The sequence below is a fragment of the Athene cunicularia genome (assembly GCF_003259725.1).
Source record: "Athene cunicularia isolate RWA chromosome 5 unlocalized genomic scaffold, athCun1 chr5_part2, whole genome shotgun sequence".
Classification (NCBI taxonomy): Eukaryota; Metazoa; Chordata; class Aves; order Strigiformes; family Strigidae; genus Athene; species Athene cunicularia.
The window spans coordinates 5,441,784-5,456,878 of NW_020799102.1; the positions used below are offsets into that span (position 1 = coordinate 5,441,784).

At 38.6% G+C, this 15,095-nt stretch overlaps 2 protein-coding genes across 4 annotated transcripts in view; both read right to left on the bottom strand.

Moving 5' to 3' along the window:
* TSG101 (tumor susceptibility 101) overlaps positions 1-2,072 on the bottom strand; it is a 22,231-nt gene extending 20,159 nt beyond the window's left edge. Inside the window, exon 1 of the mRNA XM_026850200.1 lies at positions 2,052-2,072. The gene's annotated coding sequence lies outside the window, so the exon portion shown is untranslated. The remainder of the gene's footprint in view (positions 1-2,051) is intronic.
* UEVLD (UEV and lactate/malate dehyrogenase domains) overlaps positions 1-15,095 on the bottom strand; it is a 47,382-nt gene that overhangs the window by 20,159 nt on the left and 12,128 nt on the right. The window contains exons 1-12 of one of the 3 annotated variants that reach the window (XM_026850197.1): positions 14,947-15,048; positions 13,209-13,293; positions 12,436-12,498; positions 11,057-11,220; positions 9,949-10,084; positions 8,486-8,610; positions 7,778-7,883; positions 5,986-6,156; positions 4,868-5,041; positions 4,299-4,383; positions 3,529-3,652; positions 2,052-2,212 (exon numbers count right to left, since the gene is read on the bottom strand). In XM_026850197.1, the coding sequence (XP_026705998.1) occupies positions 2,052-2,212; positions 3,529-3,652; positions 4,299-4,383; positions 4,868-5,041; positions 5,986-6,156; positions 7,778-7,883; positions 8,486-8,610; positions 9,949-10,084; positions 11,057-11,220; positions 12,436-12,498; positions 13,209-13,293; positions 14,947-15,000 (1,448 nt within the window). In that variant the 5' untranslated portion in view covers positions 15,001-15,048. Of the gene's footprint in view, positions 1-2,051; positions 2,213-3,528; positions 3,653-4,298; positions 4,384-4,867; positions 5,042-5,767; positions 5,853-5,985; positions 6,157-7,777; positions 7,884-8,485; positions 8,611-9,948; positions 10,085-11,056; positions 11,221-12,435; positions 12,499-13,208; positions 13,294-14,946; positions 15,053-15,095 lie in introns of those variants that run through there. The other 2 variants (XM_026850198.1, XM_026850199.1) reach the window with 2 other exon arrangements.

A 15,095-nucleotide genomic window follows, 5' to 3' on the forward strand; every position in this document is an offset into this window, starting at 1 on the left:
CCCGTCCGCCGCTCCCGGTGCCGCCGCCGCCCCCGCGCACCGGCCCGGCCCGGCCTGGCCCAGCCGCCCCTCCCCGCCCCTACATAAAAACCCCGGAAGCGGCAGCGACACCCCGCTTCCGGCCGCGACACCCCGCTTCCGGCCGGCCCTGACGTCACTTCCGGCAGAGGGCGAGGGGCGGCGCTGCCGCTGCTCCGGCAGTACTTTGTGTATCCCAAACACTTCCGAGACTGTGTGAAAAATGGGTTGTAGTGCCGTTTATTGTTAAAAAGTGTTTCTGGGAATCACCTTCCCCTACGCGAATGTAAAGTGCCACTTCCCAGCAGAGCCCCGGTCCTTTGGTTATTTCTCACGGAATACGACAAACACACAAGTGATGAGCCAGCGTTAGAAGCATCAACCTAAACACCCCTGGAAGAGTTCGCAGCTTTTCATGATTAAAACTTAATAAAAAAAAACCCAAATAAAACACCTCGACCATTCACAGGAATAAATGCTCAACAGATTAAACACAACACCTTGAAGAACAGTGTAAAACCGTAATTTTATGCTGCTTTTTCCAAAGACAAAAAAGTCTAAGCCTTGTGTTGAGTGCTTTTAACAGAGAAACAAAGTTCTCCACCTACAGTCATCACTAATTTTGTCCTAACAATGACCACCACAAAGGAGGAAAGTTGAATACACCCTGAAAAAAAAACACCAGCCAACTAACCCTACTTAAGTTTTTTTTTCTATTTTTGTATTACTTGATCAATATAAACTCAGAATTCCTTGCAAGTCTGGCTCTTTGCGAGATACAGCCAGAAGGCATAAAGGAATAGATCTTTGGCTTTGACAAAGATCCTACTTTTGCTTAGAAAGCTTCATCAGTATTTAACCAGTCACTCCTCAAAACCTAAAGCATGGAGTGACATTCTTACACTGCACCTCTGCCTGCATTATGATGCTGAGGTATGATCAGGACAGTCATATATATATATATATCTATATATATCTATATATCTATCTCTCTCTATATATATATATATATATCTATCAAATACAGTGCAGTGAATCAAGAGCTAAGAAACCAAAACTCCCTTTATTTTTAAAAAAAAATTCTGCTTTTTGATTTATCTGAAAATCCACATCCTGCCTTTTCACCACATCCTTGGCCTCTCCAAGGCAGGTTACAGGTGCTGTTGCCTTGACGTAAAGCTTACTGACATCAGCTGGCTTTGGATCAAGGCCTGAATTTGCAGATACTTCTGCATTACTTAACTGTCAGATTTTATTCTTTATTTGAAGATCACCCCCTGCTCCTCCCTTTCAGGAAGGGACCCTGTGTAGCCTTGGAACAGGTGAAGTGTTGCCTGTGTGTACTGAGAACTGCAGGTGCTTTGGTGCTCTAAACATCCTTACAAAATAAGAGCAAACAAGTTATGACCAGAAGTCTCAGACATCATTAAACATACAACAGAGCCTTCAGGCATGCTAACGCCATGCTTTTAGCTTTTTTCCCCTTAGTAATAAGCAGGAGTCCATCGACATAAGAGCATCTGTGATAGGCACGAAAGACTGAGCTACCAAACTGCATCCCCTGGTGCCCCAAAGAGACGGAGTGTGACCACATTCCAGACAAGCCCGATGCAGCACTTAAAAACCAGGAGGAAAAGTTCTAGTGAGCTCTGCACACTGGAGTTTCCACAGAGTTGTGTAAGGTGCTCTCCTAGACTGTATCCTAGTGAGGTGCAAAGAGCTAAGAATAACCCAAGAATCGGGCTATAATTAGCAACAAAAAAAACCATGCAAAAGACACCTGAATTTAGGTAAAACATTCTTGCATGTTACCCTCCTTGTTTTGGCTACCCAAAGCACATTTTTCAAATAAGAAATTCATGTGCAGTGTACTATTAAACAATTTAAACCAAAACTAAGAAAGCACTTTTGAAAAATAAAGTAGAAAAGCTTCTTGTTTTACATAGAAATCCATATATACCAAGCAACCCTTTCTGCCTAGCAAATCTCTGACTTTTTTGAGTAGATACTGCGCTTCCCTTGTGCTTGCTTACAATTTCAGCTGCTGCTGAAGGTCATGAATTGATCCTGCGCTGCTTTGCAGTTTCTCTTGCACTAGTGGATCTTCTTCTAGTTTGACCATTTCAATCACTCCACTGGTTCCAAGAATACATGGCAGACTTAAGAATACTTCACTGTTTATATTGCAACATCCCTGAAACAACACACAAAAGAACACTCTCACACAGTTACTTATCTCTACTCTGTCTCAAGCATGGAACTACACAAAATAACTTGATTACTTTAATTCAGCAAGGATATTCCATCATATGGCATGTTTTGCACAGGTCAAATTCCAGTTATTTTAGATCCTGTGCAATGTGTTACTGTACAGAAACTATAAAATATTACTGTACAGATTAAAAAAAAAATGTTGAACCATGCCACACTTGGAGTTTCCAATATAGGTGTACCAGACCTTCATAATGCAGGCAAAGTTCATACTACAAAACACTGTTTAACCAGTTTCTTATGTAGAATAGGCAGATACACTTGACAGTACAGTATCATTAGCTGTTTTAGGACTGAAGAAAAGAAATTTTAAAATGCAGCCAAAGGGAGCTATCTAGGGAATATTTTTCAGCTATTGATCCCATATTCATTCTGTGAGAGACTCCATTAAACTTATATCCCTGTAATTCAAGTTTACACTGTAGATTTTGTTATTTTTAGGATCTGTATGGGAGATTTTACAAACTGCAGAATAACTACAGAATGAGACTTGTTGCTTCCCTGTATCTGCATTTAGTTCATAAGTGATTAAAAACTTTACTTGAAAACATAATGATGAAATTAAGTATATGTCTGTACTTGACACAATAAACAGCCTGCTCAGCTACCCTGCACTGGGACATGCAAGTCACCCTTCTGAAACCTGCAAATGGAAGTGACAAGTACATGTTTCTACACGGGTTTTTTCCTCATATGATTTATTAATGCTTTAATGAAGCCTCTTAGGATAAACTTTAAACAAGGTTCAGTCTATAATTTTAAGTTAAATACAGCTTCAAATCTTCTCCTCAATGTAAAGCATCAAGGAGTAAAAAAGCAGCTGTTTAAAAGCTGGTGAAATACTGGCAGGAAATGCATTTTATAACTTTCATAAAAGATACTGAACTCTTTTGGCCTCTGGAGAAACCTACATTCAATACTGAGCACTTGGAAACTGTGACACATTTATCTTTTGCCAAATCCAGCTATTTGAGGGGAGTTGGTCAGCAACCCCCTGAATGTATTTTCCCTCTGGACTCTCATATTTTGGGGAAAATAATCCAGTTTTAATACTGTTTTTGGAATAACACAATAATTGATCTTTGCTCATTTTTGGACTAGAATTGAAAGCTGTTTCTGGAAAAAAAAAGTAACCAAAATAGTGCTACTTCACAACAGTTACTTTGAGATGTCTGTGCTGTTAAAATTAATGGTCATATCATTACAGTGCCAATCCAAAGATCTTAATAACACATTTACCTTTGCCAGAGTGGACACAGAATGAACCTTTCTTTTATCTTTCAGTATACTGTCAGTCAAATCAGCAACTGAGAGCCCAATAGACCAAGATCTCTGACCTTTCCCCTTTAGAACTTCCATAGCTCTATATAAACCAAGAAAAGGAGAAAAACATTATGTTTAGATTTTAATTATTCTCATTTTGGTTTATATGTAAAACCCAAAAGACAGATTAAGCATATCATATCAGGTAATGTGTACTATAAAAAGATGATTCTCTGTTTTGGAAAACAACGTAAGGGCATTAAGAATTGCTTTAAAGAATTTATTTATGTACAGTTTACCCACATTAGTAACAATTCCCTTTTCTGTCAAGAGGTGTAACTGATATGTAGCTAATTAAATCAGGTGAATTAATCCAAACTTGTGCTTTGCTTTGAAGTGAACTGTTCCACGCAAACTGAGGAAAGTGTGCCAGAAGGCTTGTCTACCTTTTTTTTTTTCCAAAACACACAATCATACTCACAGCTCTAATATTCTAATGTATATTCTACAAAGTGTGTCTTGTCCTTAGATTGCCACAGGCACAACATTAAGATCTTCAGAAAAATAGGGGCATATACACATATATATAAGTGGCTGACACCCAGACCTTCAATTTCCTATAAACTCCATGTTTGAATCTTTTAGAGCAAACTTCCTCCTCTTTATAAAGAGCTGAAGGAAAAAGCTCTGCAAACATCAAGTGCATAAACTTGATGAAAAAAACCTTTAGAGTATAACAGGATTACCTGTTAGCCACCTTTTCTCTTGAGTTACAAGCAGCCATTGCTTCTGTTTGATTTGCAACAGAATTACAACTGGTCCATGATGGTACTAAATAGAAACAAACAACATTTAAATGAACATCTAAACAGTGACTAAAATAGCTATCAGGTGAGGAGAAGAAAAAATAAATAAATTCAAGCTTTCCAAACTTTCCTGCCTCCACAGCCACCCAAATGCAGTTGATGACCTTCTAATGTTCCATGGACTGCTTAAATAAACTCTACAATAGCACATGGACAGAGGCATTTGCTAAAAAATTAAGTAATACATAATAATTCTTACATTAGCAGTAACCTACCATATATACCACATTTCCTTCCTCTCTCAGTACGTCTAACCTTTTGCTACCACTCCAGGTCTACAGTCTTGGGCACACACCAGAACTGTATTATTTAGAATCATTATTTTTGAAAGTCTACCACCCTGCTTATGACTACCTTCATTATTTTTCTCAATTATTCCTTCATTACTCAATTACTTAAGCACTGCCAGGACATTACATACACATAGTCATAATAAAGTATCACTTTACCTTTGTCTTCCCCTTGTTCACCAATAATCCAAGCATCTTTCGCCAGCATTTGTTCTTTCAAAAGGTTTGTCAGTACATACTGAAATCTCTCAGTATCAAGGTTGGCACCTACTCCAATAACTCTGCTTCTGGGAAATCCACTCAGCTTCCATGACACAAAGGTCATTACTTCAACTATATGTGAAAGAAAAAATATGGTGACAATAAAGGACCACTCAAAATTAAACACAACTGCAAACTACAAATCACAATTATAAAAAACTCTGGAACAAGTTGTTTTAACTTTAGAAAAGGTATAAACTACTGATATGTTCTTACATGCTTACTTCAACCTAACACACCAAGTCAGGTGGGGAGGAGGTGAAGAAAATTCACAGTCCAGGTAAAGTTAAGAGAAGTGAAACTTCAGAATGAGTCACCATGCTTCCCTCTACCAAAAATCTCACATGCTTCTAAATTTAATTCAGCCAGTGTTTAATTTCTTTTCATTTGGCAAGCACTCTCTTCTCCATCTCCATAGCTCTAAATAATAGGAAGAGCAAGAAGCACTTGAGACACAGGAGAGCGCTTTCTTCAGTACATTAACAGGATAGAGAGGCTCACACTTCCTTCTTTCCCTTTTAATTAGGGTTTTTGCTTTGTCTTAGTTCATGGTATCACTGACCCAACAGATTTAAACTTTCCACCAAAACACAGCTGCACTATTTACTATCAACACTATATTATATATTAGTAGTCTGTGAGTCTGATCATGTGGCACATAACACACATGCATCTATCCTTACTGCACAGGTGAAACACATACACATAAAACTCACAACTGACAAGACGACAGCCAATGTATGCTAATCTTGTAGATACAATCAGGTTGAAACTATGTACAGAAACATAAATACATACCTTTTATACAAAACAAAGTATACTATTTTCTTTTATCTTGGTAACAGTAAAGAAAAAACCCTCAAAGACAGTGTCCTGCTCAAAGCTGAAAAGGAAAACATCTTTCAGAGTAGCAAGAATTTTTGACTAAGTGAGTGTATTCAGCAGTAACATTTTTTTCAACAGGCCAAAGAGGAAACCAGCCGAGGGACAGAACATTAGGTGAAGTACCAACATACCTGGATGAGAAGCAACAAGGAGAACAGTGTTCTGACTGTAGTGTGATATTGCTGGGATAATTCCTCTGAACAAATCCACATTGCTTTGTATGACATCAAGATAAGTCTGAGCATTACCCAGAGAATTAACTGTAAGTACTACAACTTTCGAATCAGCTGAAGCAGAAAAATCTGAAAATAGAAATAAAAAATATTTTTTAAATGTATGTCATTCTAACAAGTTTTGGATGCAAAATGAAGACCCCTCCTAAGGGCTGAACTTCAACATCCGTCTTAGGGATTCTTTGCCTCCTGTCTACTCCCACATCCCCCAGTGCGAAATTTGGGGCACTTTGACAGCACCTGTAAAACACAGCTCTCCCACAGAACATTTCACAGTTGGCAAACACAGAAGACAGTCTGCAGTTTGTCCAAGGTTACAGAGTAGAGACCTGAAAACATCTAGACGGGGTTGACAAGTAAGTTTTTCCAAAGTTTTATTGGCAAGAGAATTTAAAAAAAATATATATATCCATAAAAAGGCTCCTTCATTTTTATTCCAATTTTGAAAGAAGGGGAAAGACTTTTCCTCTTTTGCCTGAGGCTTCTATAATTTTTTGATCTTATAGCTCAATCAAGGATATGTAGAAAACCATAAAGTGTTCCAAAAGTCTATTTATTAGCTCAAGTAAAAGGCATGTATTTATTAGCCCAAGAAAACACACAACCACCTTTGCTGCAGAAATTCGTAGATAAGTACCAGGTGACAGTGTATAAGCATTTTGCAGTATTTTAACACTACTAATAGCATAGCCAGCAATAACATATAAGCTGTTCGTAGCTCAGCTAAATATAAATATAAAATAGGTAACCATAAAGGCACACAGGTGTGGTACAGTTGTATTACCAGGGTAAGATAAGATCAAAGGATATAGAGCAGGCAATGTCAAGGGCAAAAGAAGCAGATAAGATGCTTGGTGGAATGAAAACAACTCCCTGTCCTCAAAATAAGGTAAATTACATCAGAAGCACAAGAAAGCCCCCCACTTCATCTCGAAGAGGGCACAAGGAACATAAAAACATGACACACAAGCAAGGAAAAATGGGGAAGTTGCTCGACTCAGTTCCAGCTTCCCCCATGGAAGAGCTCTTGAGCTGCACCACCTCGACCTCTGCAACTAAGACCATCAAGGACTACAAAACCATCATCACTAACTACGGAGACATGGCATCAACTCTTAAATTGTACACTCCCAACTAACTGGGAAGACAACTGTTAAGAACTAGTTGTTTGATTATGCAGTAATAACGATTAAGAACTGACTATTGGCCATGTGCATGTTTAATGAACACCAATTTAGGAAAGTAGCATTTTGAAAGTTACCTTTATTCATCAGCCTTTTTAACACTGCTCTCACAGCTATCTTTAAATCCCTTAACATACACATATTTCTCCCCCTCTTCCTTCCCTCTATGACACTGAAGTATAGCTTGGCCTCTCTGTATTTCTGCACAAGTCCAATTTCAGCATTAGCCTCTTACCCTGGAAGGACAGACTCACACACTTTTACCTCCATAAACAGAATTTCAAAAAAGCCTTAAATAAAAGCAATTTAAGTTTTGCTGAACCTTCCCTTCCTAATTTTACCCTGAAAGGATGAAGAAAGCAAGTAGCCATGAAAAGATGACAACATCTTTTTTAAAAAGATGGCCTACATGCCAGAGCCTGTATCCCCTCGAGTGTCCTGTTCTCATTAAAACGAGCACAGGCACACACAGTACTCACTCCCATTCCAGAAACAACATCTGATACCTTTGCTGATCTCCACATTTGGCAGAGCAAAGATCTCCAAGTCCATGGTCCCTCCTTTTGCTGCACCTTCAGAAAGATCCAAAAGAACCACCTTGTCTGCAGCACCCTGTATGAATCAAAAAAAAAAAAGGCAAATCGACAATAAAACAAACCAAAACTTGTTCTTGTGGGCTAAGGAATAAAAACCAGTATTCCTCCAATTCCAGTGTTTGTTGTAACGTGTATAAAACAAACAAAATTACTGACCAAAATTACGGTCAAATCACAACAAAAATAATTTAGTTTAGTGAGTTTAATTGGAAAATAAGGCATTATGAAACAAATACAAACTTCACAAAACCTCTTCTGGGAAATTATAAACGGCGATGTTCCTGTTGTCTCTGTCATAATGAAGTACAGACCATCTATATATGACCATTTTCCAGGGGACCAGGAGATCCCAACTGTAAGAGGCTACCACTCCAGCTAGAATCCTTTAACTAAGGATCATCAAAATAAGTAATCTTCAACACTTTGTATTTAAAAATCTGACTGAGGAAACAGGGCAGAAAGTAACACTTCTGCGTGTCTGTAAGTTAACTGAAGAGGCAAATGACATAAGCAGTGACAAGGCTATTAAAACTGCTGAGTTTTTCCTATGTGTCCAATGCTAAGAACTAGATTAGAAGCCTCTATTAATTGGGTCTGTTGCTATTTATAATTATGTACCTTTGCTGCAACTGCTAGCACACATGCAATGCCAAGATCTCCAGCTCCAACAACAGTAATTTTATTAAAACATCCTTCATTTCTGCCTCCACCAATTTTACTCTTTGATTTCATGTCAGTCTCTCCTACAATTAAAAGAAAACCAGAAATTTAAGTACTGATCCACACTATATCAATACAAGTATTGCTGCTTCATAAAGGATCATGGTTGTGCCAGAGTTAAACCAAATTACATAAACTTCTTCAAAATTGCAGTCAAGCCTGACCACAGAAAACTCATCACAGCTTGCAAGGTGTAAAACACAAGCCATTGCTCTCTCGATAGGAATGCTTTTTCACTAAGAAAATACAAGCATAAAAATAGCAAGAAGCTAGACACTAAGACTATACAAACAATACTCCCTTTGCTGCTGTTACAGGTGTGAGTACATACCATGGTCATAAAATTTGTAAAAGATTTTGTATTTTGAAAAGACATAAAAAATGGAATTGGATTAAAATACAATGATCTGAAGTTGTTTAGCCAATCCTCCTGGTAATACAAATCTCATATTCTGAGTGAAGTGCAGAGAGATTTATAACAGAAACATTAAGATTGTTTGCCAAGAAATGTGTACTGTGTGTGTACACACATCTGTGCTCACAAGCACTTATGTATATGCAATTACCAGAAGAAACAGAAGAAAATGGTTAAAGGGAAAGGTTTTCAGTAGTTGTCACAGTTCACTAGCTCTGATGTCACTAAAAGAAGGAAGAAGACTGACCTGAAGAAAATGTGTCAGGATGAAGACCAAGAGGACTGGAGCCATAAAATACCCAGATAAGGAAAACATGAGAACTGTGAAATTCAGGAATTTTGCCCAAGGCATACAATTGGTCAGATAAATGAGGCAAAAATGCCAAATAGCATCCACTCCCAAAGGGTATAAAAGACAAGTCTGAAATCAGCTTATCACCACTGAACAAGAAAGCAAGAGACACGACATGGACTCAACAGTCATCCCTCCTCATCCTTGGCGTGCACACCAGTGACTGTGCTCAGGGCAAGTCTCAGGACTTATGACTGTGGATGTGAGGGAATGGGATTTGAGTGAATGAATGATTGCCATCAGGTAAAATCAACTCGTTTATAATAAAAACGCCGTTTGCCTTCCATAGGATTTCACACTGAGTTTTCCTGCAGTAATTTCCAACAGATTAGTATCACCAAGTCTACAGCACTTTTCAGTAGGCTTAAATGCAAACAACCAAAATGAGCTGCTTACTGAAATAAAGAGAATCTGAGCTCTCCGTTCAAAAAGAGGCACTTTTGATTATACAAATACCAAACACTGTGGACATACAAACACCAAAATTTCAGGTATTAAAATCGTGTAGGCATCTTTGCGATTTCAAGCAATAACAATAAATAAAACATATATTGTATAAGAACACTACAAACAAATACATGAAAACATCCACACCTTCAGTAATCTTTGCAATGTAGGAGAGAAGTTCCGATTGCCTGGCTGCATCAGCAGGTGATAGTGAATACAAAGGGAGCTCTTCCTCAAATTTTGCAATCATTTCCTTGATTAATCCAGTAACAGTTGATTTAGGCTGGAATATAGCAAAACAGAAGACAAAACTGCTGATTAGCTATTTCATATAGTGGTATCAGCTGTAAACTGCAGTAGTTCATAAAGAACCATAGCTATACAAAATTTAATCAGATTATAAATATTGACACTCTTAACACTTACATAAAGACCTAAGGGAAAGAAAAGCATCACTTTTTGAGAAGACACTTTCCAAACAGGAGTATGAATTAAAAGGAATATAACAAAAAGGAATTATAAAATTGAAGTTATCAGTGTAACTAGTTTTTGAAGGCATCCATGAACGTATGGAAGCTTTTGATATAGCCACATCCAATATTATAAACAGGACAAATCATAGCTAAAGGAAAGATAGTTCAAGTCTTCTCAGACAAGCTTAACTGTCCAGAGTTTTGGAAATTCAGTCCTCCTTTGGGCAAAACACACAGTGAAGTTAGTAAAAGTCCCCAGGGGAATTTCTCTATCAGTAACGTAAAGTATATCCCATCCATTTCAGAAAGCTAGCATTCATTAAATAATTTTCACTGGTCTGGCAGTCATATTTAAGTAAGTTATTTAATACAGTGCATAAAATTGCTTAGCAACAGCATTGGCTTTTGAATCTCCATGCTAATGTTTGAGTGCTGCTGAGACATATCCAAAAGGTAGAAACTTCCACTGAACTTGCCTGAGAAATCTGGTCTAGTATTATTATTTACTATTCACAGCATCAAAGGAAAAAGTATCATGAGGCTTGTATTGCTTTTTAACAAAATCAGTCCCTTTGTCCTTCAGCTTAAAATAATTTCCCTTACAATCACAACTTCTTTTGGACTGTCACGTAACATTCTGCTTCTCTTTGCATAATCATGACACATTTAACAAAAAAAATGCAGAAAACAAAAAGCCCCAAACTCCTCTCCACTAATCTCCATACGATACCATGCACTATTCCCAAATACTTCCCTCCCCTGTCAGCCTCTCCACCTCTTACATGGCTCCAGTTTTGCAGGTAGGGCAGATAAATCCTGCCATGAGCATCGACATGCTTTCCCACCGCAATGCCCATGTTCACAGTCGGCTTCAAGAAGCAAATGGGGGGAGCAAAGGGATGAGAATCCAGAATCCACAGATGAATAGGAATGTTATAGGAATTACCTGTTCAACAGAAAATAAAAAGTTACTAGCTTCTGCATTTGAGAAGAGGCACTAAAAACTAGCTGCGTGTGCATGTGATTCACACTTTACAGTAACAAAGAAAAGCCTGACAGATCGCTTTCTAGATTCACACTGGGAAGTACGTATGTTACTAGTACTAGTGAATAACAACAGACTTGTCTGGATTAACCTTAAGTGCTACCAATTGTGTCCTTCTTAATATAAAGCTTTGTTGTTGCTTTGTTTCCCAGGGTATTCAATGTCTCCTTCTCTGGGCAAACAAATCTCCTATCCTAAAATATCCATTTCATATGTACTTTAGGCCTCAACAACTGATGCAGTGTACTTCAAAGGGGTTGAGTTAAGAACAAAAGATTACCTACCAGTGATTTTTGGACACTGCCTATACAATCACAGGGCTTGTAGAGTTCATGCAACCTCATTAGAACCAAAGAGTTTGCCTACACACTCTCAAACTACATGATTTTTAAAAATAGTTAATTGACTTATCTAATTAACACCACATTATTTCAGCATCTCTGTGTGCATGAAGGCAATTGTTTATGCAACAGAAGTGGCTTCTGCCAATTCATGCAAAAATCCTTTATAGCCTTCTTTAAAGAAGCTGCACAGCATATTGTTAAGGGTCAGTGTTGGAGAACGCCTTGCAGAGAACAAGGCCATAGTTCCCTGCAGGAGCTGGTCGGCCATAGCTCCCTGCAGAAGTCGGTCCCAGCCACCTGAGGTAAACAAAGGAAAGAACCCAGGGTACAGTTATGTAAACAAGGATGAAGATCCAGGGCTCAGTTGTGCTAGCGAGGATTGTTGTGAGAACACAGAGATAAGTTGGGGGCGCACTACGACCTTGGGGGGTGAAGAGAAGCAGCCCTGGGAGAGAAGCAGGTTTACAGCAAGAAAGATGTTTATGCATACCAGAAATGCCACAAGGGGCTGGTGTATTATAACGTGATCTTTTGAATGTACCCAATGGCTGAGACATTATAATGTAGTTTCTTGAATGTATCCAATAGAGTTGCAAGTAGTGTATTGTAGACTGCTTATATAAGGTGTGATTTCTATCAATAAAGTTGAAGCTTGCTCTATCATTCACATTGAATCGGCTGCTTGCTTCCTCCACCCGCCGCAGGTCAGTACCCAACATAATTTACAACTAGATTGATAACTGTTAAGGAAATTATATTTGATTTATCTTACCATATTTCACTGGAACAGTACCACTGAAATTCAGGAGGTCCTTCTGGGATCCATCCTTGAAAGCTGCAATTAAAAATGTGATTTTAAGAAATAATAAATTCTTTTCGATGATGGCAATACCATCCACAACTACCAATATACAATGCTAGTTTTTCTTTAGAAATCAAATACGCTACTCCTGAAAGAACCAAGGCTAGAACGTTACTAAGGTTCCCCCTCCCCCTTTGAGATAATTTCTTAATGTAACCTTAATGAAAATTGCACTGGTACAACTAAACACATAATTAGTCTGAAAATCCCTTGTCCTGGGTAATTCTGGTGTTGTAGGAACTTCAGTTAGGCTGAGGGATTCTGGAAGTTACACTTGATAAGCTAAAGACATCAGAATGCTTTTGACAAGATATGGGATAAGTGCTGTTCCAGATAAAGAATTTAGAAGAACATCAATCTTCTATAATTACTGACAAGTTAAAATCAAATGAAATTTAGTGAATAAGTGGCTTAGGTTTTTATATCACAGAAGCATATTATGTATACTTATATATATATATATATATATACACACATACACACACACACACATATAATTGTATGTATGTATTCTTGGAAGAATATTCAGAAATAGTCACACTGCAATAGAAATTTTACTGCAAGTCAAAATAAAGAGGAATGCCACTGAAAGATACACTACTTAGGTTCTATTATACACAGTCTGAATTTATGGCAAGTAAGAATCCCCACAATTAGTTGAGACTAACTGTATCACTTCTTACTGTATGTGTTCATGGAGAATGTGAAGTTTGGGTAGGTCTTGTTAACGTTCTTTAGTTCTTCTATGGTCAGGTCTCTGAATTTATACTGCAAAGAGGGGTGAAAAAAAAAGTCAGAAAAAAAAAGTTTCCATTCAAAGGCTTCTTCTTTCATTACCAGACATAGGGAAAAGGAACCAAGGGAAGGCAAAAACGCCAGAAGGGGCAGGTAGTAATTACCTGTGGTTTTATAAATAGTTTTGGTATGAAATAAACTCTCAAGAAAAATTAATATCTTTAAAGCTTGCCTTTTTTTTTTTTTGGTATCACAGGTCTGCTGTTGATACATTAGAACTCAAATTCTGAACATCCTTATACACCATTCCTTTCCCTTTACAGCTCTATGAGCAGAGGCTTAATAAAATTTAGTCTCCTCTGCACACAATAATTAAAAACAATATACAAGTATAAATCTCTTAGAAAAAAGGTCATTTTACCACTGACACTGTTACTACTGAAAATTCAGATCCACCGGCATACATTTTAGAAGTTTCACAAGATGTCGATTTCCACAAACATATTAAATGTGTAAGTAATCAGCCTCTGGGAAATTTTTTCCATGTTTAAGCTGTCCTTGAGAGCTGAGAAAATTCAAAGTAATGCATTCCTCCTTCCCACCGGCAGAAAACCTGCCTACAGATTAACAGAAGTACTGATGCTTGAAATGGGATCTGAAAGTAACTGCAAGAATGAATCACTGCTACTTCATTTAGACTGTCCCCAGCCAGTCCAATACCCGAACTTCCAAGAGATTTGCATCCTCCCACATTTGAAAGTTATGAAAAATATTTTTCCATTTCCTAGAGTAGAGCACCTGCTTCTCATTTTAGGAAGTCTGGAGTTGTCCTGGAACCCTCGCCTAAGCAAACACAACTGCAGCCTGACAGTGCCTTAAATGGCTTCTGACTGCACAGGAATACTTGTCACATAAGAGCAGCTAAAATCTACAATCTCTTCAGAAAGGCACCCCACCAGAAACAGCAGCAATACTTGGATGGCACGATTATTTTCCACTCTGTACAAGAAAACACAAAGCTGCTTGAAAGAGACACCTTTTAGTCACCTTCTCCCCATTACAGGCTACTGTGAAGTCAAGCAGCAAAAATCCCAATAATCAAAGCTGCCCAAATTAGTAACGTTTACACGAATTTAACGCATTTTCAGAAGCGTTGATACATCTGGTTGTGAAATCAAGGGCATCTTTCCCCAGCTGATCCCCTGCTTTTTCGTAATGCAAAATGAGGCATTCCGAGTATGTTGTTCTTTTCTAAAGATCAGAAGATTTATGAGGTGAGTCGGATACAGTCCTCGCTCATTTTGCACCTAAAATTATTTGGCATGCATGCCCCGAATTTAAATACGCGTACCTCAGTTTCTCGTACGGAAATGAAAGCATTTTTAACTCAGAAGAGATGCTATAAAAATAAATCTGTGTTTCTAAAGCGTGAAAATACCAACGCAGGTGCTGTCCCCGCAAAACCCCCAAGGAGATGAGTAACTCTTCACCCAGAGGAAGGTTTCAGGCGCATGCAGCACATCCCACGCGGTACCTACCGCCTCCTGAACCTCAGGGATGAAACCAACTTTAACCTCAGTTGCAGCGAGGCAACGTAAATCCCGCACTCCGGCCGGGACAGAAGGCTTTCACAAGCGGCGGTGAGGAAATTAAAGCCACCAGGAGGCGGCCCTGCCCTCCCAGCACCTCATTTTTTTCGACTCGCGGGAACTTTTGCCGACCGGGGGCCGCATCCCTCATGCTGCCCGCCCGAACCGCGCGCTCCGTCCTCTCCTGCTCCAGGTGAGCCGCGCCGCTCCCTCCGCGCCGCCTAAAACCCCGCCACTTCCCTCCGC